At 44.7% G+C, this 5,089-nt stretch overlaps 4 protein-coding genes across 4 annotated transcripts; 2 read left to right on the top strand and 2 right to left on the bottom strand.

The window, feature by feature from the left end:
• Nucleotides 1–428: 428 nt before the first annotated feature.
• LOC134445002 (histone H4) lies at nucleotides 429–773 on the top strand. The gene has a single exon (XM_063194141.1). It carries the CDS (start codon nucleotides 461–463, stop codon nucleotides 770–772), a length of 312 nt encoding a protein of 103 aa, XP_063050211.1. The 5' UTR covers nucleotides 429–460; the 3' UTR covers nucleotide 773.
• A 1,003-nt stretch (nucleotides 774–1,776) lies between these two features.
• LOC134445005 (histone H2B 1/2-like) lies at nucleotides 1,777–2,199 on the top strand. Its single transcript, XM_063194144.1, has one exon. The coding sequence runs from the start codon at nucleotides 1,779–1,781 to the stop codon at nucleotides 2,151–2,153; it is 375 nt and encodes a 124-aa protein (XP_063050214.1). The 5' UTR covers nucleotides 1,777–1,778; the 3' UTR covers nucleotides 2,154–2,199.
• A 693-nt stretch (nucleotides 2,200–2,892) lies between these two features.
• LOC134445003 (histone H3) lies at nucleotides 2,893–3,535 on the bottom strand. Its single transcript, XM_063194142.1, has one exon. The coding sequence runs from the start codon at nucleotides 3,378–3,380 to the stop codon at nucleotides 2,970–2,972; it is 411 nt and encodes a 136-aa protein (XP_063050212.1). The 5' UTR covers nucleotides 3,381–3,535; the 3' UTR covers nucleotides 2,893–2,969.
• Nucleotides 3,536–4,211: 676 nt separating this feature from the next.
• On the bottom strand, nucleotides 4,212–4,676 carry LOC134445004 (histone H2A-like). Its single transcript, XM_063194143.1, has one exon. The coding sequence runs from the start codon at nucleotides 4,636–4,638 to the stop codon at nucleotides 4,261–4,263; it is 378 nt and encodes a 125-aa protein (XP_063050213.1). The 5' UTR covers nucleotides 4,639–4,676; the 3' UTR covers nucleotides 4,212–4,260.
• Between the last annotated feature and the right edge of the window lie 413 nt (nucleotides 4,677–5,089).

The following is a 5,089-nucleotide window of genomic DNA, read 5'->3' as shown; positions in this document are numbered from 1 at the left end:
CACTTTAGCACATTATTTTAAAAATACCAATACATTTAAAATACACTTAAAATACAATAATAGTATATAATAAAATAATAGTATATTTTCTAAAACTATATTTAAGTACATTACTTTAAAAATATAAATGTATTTAAAATGTGATTAAAATACACTCAACTATAAGTATATTTTTAAAAACATATTTAAGTATTGTACTTAAAACATATGGTGTACTTAAAATATACTTATCGAAAATTAAATATATGTAAAACACACTTAAGTACAAACATTTTTGACCTGGGTGCGCATGTCACCAAGATGGATAGCTTACATGCTCCCGCCATAAGTGTCTCGAACTCACAAAGGGAGGGGCGCTTGGCCCTAGTAAGCCCGGTTTCAAGCAGGTCCTCCCGTCTGGTATAAATACGCGGGTCACCTAAAGAGAAGGTACTAGTCTTTGTGATTGTGAAGAGACATTATGAGCGGACGCGGCAAAGGAGGAAAAGGTCTTGGAAAGGGTGGGGCTAAGCGTCATCGCAAAGTTCTTCGCGATAACATCCAGGGAATCACCAAGCCCGCCATCAGGCGCCTTGCTCGCCGTGGTGGTGTGAAACGTATCTCTGGCCTCATCTACGAGGAGACCCGTGGTGTGCTGAAGGTGTTCCTTGAGAACGTGATCCGTGATGCCGTCACCTACACCGAGCATGCCAAGAGGAAGACTGTCACAGCCATGGACGTCGTCTATGCTCTGAAACGCCAGGGCCGTACTCTGTACGGTTTCGGAGGTTAAATATCGACTTCGCCGACGAAATCAAAGGCTCTTTTCAGAGCCACCCACATTTCTAAAAAAACCGCTAATATCCATTGTGTCCACACTTCCAAATGAAGGGAATATTTGTATGAAAATATTTAAAGATTAGTTTAGCCTTTCACTGCAAAGTAGCCTACACAAGCTGCCGCAGAACTTAAAATAAGTCAATTTAGATCCTTATTATACAAGCTTTGAAATTCAACTTTGTTCAAACCACTCACATGACTTGCAGTAAAAGAGTTCCATCATTGGGAAATTCGGAGGCAGTTGAACTTTTTTAGACCATGCCCATTGTCGTGCGTGATAGAATCATTTAACTTGATCATGACTTAGGCCCTACTGACTCAGCTTTATTTAGTGTGTAGGACTTTCCCAGCAGGTTTCCTATGAGCTGGCCATGACAAAAGGCACTTTCCACAATGTGGTCCATTGTGTAAATGTATATTTTAAAATCGTGAAAACGGTAGTCAAATGGTCAGGAATGCCCCTCACAATAATTCCCCCTGGAATCCATAAATTATACTCTACTCTAAAACAGAATGAATAATGTAGGCAACTACATATGTTAGGCAGGTACAATAAGGTCTGCTATTTACCCTAATACGAAACTTGAGTCTGCTTACTCGCAACATAGGGTACACGTACTCATAGTAACTTTTCAGGTGACTTCAGTTCATCTGACTAGAATAAGCTGATTGTATTACTTTGTTGAACGTAATTTATTTCGTTAAAAAGTGCGGGAAATGGCCAGTGTGCAACGAGGGCAAAACTAACGTTTGTGGGTAGGGTGTTCTTTGAGGCAGACGGAACCTCCCCCTATTTCAAAAGTGACCAATCATCCCCTCTGAAAATGGAGGGAAATGGCTCATTGGATTGTCCTTGAGCTCAGCTTGTGCCGATTTGAAGTGAGGTATTTGCATACTGGTGGGTATAAGATAAGCAGAGCAAATCTATCTAATCCTATTGTCCCTAACAACTGCTAACCATGCCTGATCCAGCTAAGCCTGCCCCCAAGAAGGGTTCCAAGAAAGCCGTCAGCAAGACCGCCGGAAAGGGTGGCAAGAAGCGTAAGAGGACCAGGAAGGAGAGCTATGCCATCTACGTGTACAAGGTCCTGAAGCAGGTCCACCCCGATACTGGGATCTCTTCTAAGGCCATGAGCATCATGAACTCCTTCGTCAACGACATCTTCGAGCGCATCGCTGGTGAGGCTTCCCGCCTGGCACACTACAACAAGCGCCACACCATCTCCTCCAGGGAGATCCAGACCGCAGTGCGTCTGTTGCTGCCCGGTGAGCTCGCCAAGCACGCCGTGTCTGAGGGAACCAAGGCCGTCACCAAGTACACTAGCTCCAAGTAAAGACCTCTCCCCCTCTACCCAAACCAAAGGCTCTGTTAAGAGCCACCCAAAATCTCATTGAAAAGCTATTCCTTTTACTTGTGAATATTGAACAGAATGATCTGTGTAGTAGGCCTTTGTGATCAAATGAAGTCTTCCACACAGACGCGCTCAACCAAAGCTAACAAACCAAATGTAGGCTACTGAATAATTTGCCAGGCCTAGGATGACGCGCAGTATGATATTGTAGTCTTCCTCTATTGGGCCCCGCATGTGTCAACATAGCGCCTGGTTGAAACCTGTAGACCAATTCAAGTACGTATGTACAAGATGGCCAAACTTACTGTGAGAAATCTGCTCAAATTATCAAGTTTAAATTGACCACAGTCAAACAGCCCGGACCCCTAACTTTTTTGCACGTCTGCTCTACTTTTTGCAGTGTGCTGTATTGGATCATGTTGATGCGAGTCATGTGAAGTTGCGACAGTGTAGTATAACTGGCCTTCAATCAGATTGGGGAATATATTCTGAACAAGGATGTATTGGCGAAAAATAAATACCCACTGCTCTGCCAGCGTGCGCTCTCGCTGTAGACGCACGCGTTGTGTAGCCCGTTACTTCACAGGCTGATAGTCATGGCTTCTTAATATTAAGTGAATGATTGCTGCTATATTGCACTGTGCAAGCGTTTTGTTGTGTTGGCTTTTGTTGTGTTTGTGCTGTGCTGTGCTGTGCTGTACTGTACTTGACGCTGCGACTGGCTGGGTAGAAACAATGCTTTCATAGGAAGGTGTGGGTGGCTCTTAAAAGAGCCGTTGTTGGTTTCAGGGGAAAGGCTTAAGCACGCTCTCCGCGGATACGACGAGCCAGCTGGATGTCCTTGGGCATGATGGTCACTCTCTTGGCGTGGATGGCGCACAGGTTGGTGTCCTCGAACAGACCAACCAGGTAAGCCTCGCTAGCCTCCTGCAGAGCCATGACAGCAGAGCTCTGGAAGCGCAAATCGGTCTTGAAATCCTGAGCGATTTCTCTGACCAGACGCTGGAAGGGCAGCTTGCGGATCAGCAGCTCAGTGGATTTCTGGTAGCGACGGATCTCTCTCAGAGCCACAGTTCCTGGCCTGTAACGGTGAGGCTTCTTCACGCCACCGGTAGCCGGTGCGCTTTTACGCGCTGCCTTGGTGGCGAGCTGCTTCCTCGGCGCCTTGCCACCGGTAGACTTACGGGCAGTCTGCTTGGTTCTTGCCATTACTTAGCTTCGTTGGAAGGGACGAATGTGAAGATGAATGCGAAGCGCGTGCTATTTATGGCTACACCCGAGACTTGCCTCCAATGACGTTTCCTCGACTGTTCCTTCTGATTGGATTACATCCTAATGGCGCCTAAAATTCAAACCGTAGAGCACCGCCCCACCACCAGTACAATTTATTCATCGGTGTTAAAATAGTTTAAAAATATACGTTTCATGTCTCAACCAGCCTACACGTTGTTAGACAATGCGTACATCCAGGTAAACAACAAATGTCTGTTCATACAACGCTCTCTTAAAACAATATATATTTCACATTTCATGTTTTCGGCTTCATTTGGAGTGGCGCGCAAACAGCCATCACCATCATCGGTTTTGTTTTGAAACAATATGTAGGCTATGTTAGCTGCGTCTCGTCGTGGATACATGCAACGAGCTGTGCTGCGTCTATACATGGGTTCTGACACTGCAGAGATCAGAGGTTGAGTTGTGGGCAGATAGTTTCACGTAGTCAGGTTATAAACAAACTTTGGAACCCATGAAGATGTAAGAAAAGTACTAAGGTAGTCAATGCGCCTTTGTGTTAATCGTAACCAATGTCCGTAACCTATGCCAGAACTCCCTGTAAGATTTGTTGTTCTATTTAACATCAATAGAATCTTCCTGGTTATCGTAATGTGGAAATGTAGATTGCTGCGTGTAGACTATATCGAAATTTGAAGTTAATGATAACCGTAATGATACAGCGTATTTAGTAATCATTATGGACAAGGTAATCCCTTGTGATTTTATACCTAATTTCTTAACTTGGAAAATGCTTTTTTAGGGATGTGGTGGCTCTTAAAAGAGCCTTTGTGGTCAGGGAAGTTGGGGGTCAAATTTACTTGGACTTTTCGGTCTTCTTGGGCAGAAGCACAGCCTGAATGTTGGGCAGCACACCACCCTGAGCGATGGTAACGCCACCGAGCAGTTTGTTCAACTCCTCGTCGTTACGCACGGCCAGCTGCAGATGACGAGGGATGATACGACTCTTCTTGTTGTCACGAGCGGCGTTACCGGCCAACTCCAGGATCTCAGCGGTCAAGTACTCCATCACTGCGGCCATGTAGACGGGTGCACCAGCTCCCACGCGCTGAGCATAGTTGCCTTTACGCAGCAGCCTGTGCACACGACCAACGGGGAACTGCAGTCCAGCCCTGGATGAACGAGTCTTGGCCTTCGCCCTTGTCTTGCCTCCGGTTTTACCTCTTCCGCTCATGTTTGCTTTGTCTTTGATTTCGAAAAATCGAGTGTCTGTAGTTTCACCTCACGCCTCTATATGTCCACGGCTGGGGAGGCAACCTAGAGCCTGAGTGGCTGAAGCTGTAAGCTTTGGAGCCAATCACTGGTTATTATTCACCGTGACAAACAGTTGGCGCTCTTTTCCGTTATCCCCACAATAACATATTTTTTTTTTGTAAAACAATATACTTCACGCCATGGAATGAAAGTAAAAGCTTGTATGCACGACGAAGGAATTTCATACAACCTATCATCCGCTTTGTTATGTGCTCTGTTTTCTTTGTATTCATTAAAGTAGAAGTACTTGTACAGGTGTAAATACAAACATATAACATGTCTACAATATTTGTAATGCCATGCTACTATTGTTGTAATTACACATCTAAGTCCTTCTATATTGTATACAACTGTTGCAACTTGTTTCTTAT

The sequence above is a fragment of the Engraulis encrasicolus genome, unplaced genomic scaffold (genome assembly GCF_034702125.1).
Source record: "Engraulis encrasicolus isolate BLACKSEA-1 unplaced genomic scaffold, IST_EnEncr_1.0 scaffold_913_np1212, whole genome shotgun sequence".
Classification (NCBI taxonomy): Eukaryota; Metazoa; Chordata; class Actinopteri; order Clupeiformes; family Engraulidae; genus Engraulis; species Engraulis encrasicolus.
The sequence above is the reverse complement of the archived record's forward strand: the minus strand, read 5'-3'. Positions and strand labels throughout refer to the sequence as shown.

What these genes read in the sequence shown, in the direction of transcription:
- LOC134445002 (XM_063194141.1), top strand. Translation starts at nt 461, where the DNA reads ATGAGCGGACGCGGCAAAGGAGGAAAAGGTCTTGGAAAGGGTGGGGCT.
- LOC134445005 (XM_063194144.1), top strand. Translation starts at nt 1,779, where the DNA reads ATGCCTGATCCAGCTAAGCCTGCCCCCAAGAAGGGTTCCAAGAAAGCC.
- LOC134445003 (XM_063194142.1), bottom strand. Translation starts at nt 3,380, where the DNA reads ATGGCAAGAACCAAGCAGACTGCCCGTAAGTCTACCGGTGGCAAGGCG.
- LOC134445004 (XM_063194143.1), bottom strand. Translation starts at nt 4,638, where the DNA reads ATGAGCGGAAGAGGTAAAACCGGAGGCAAGACAAGGGCGAAGGCCAAG.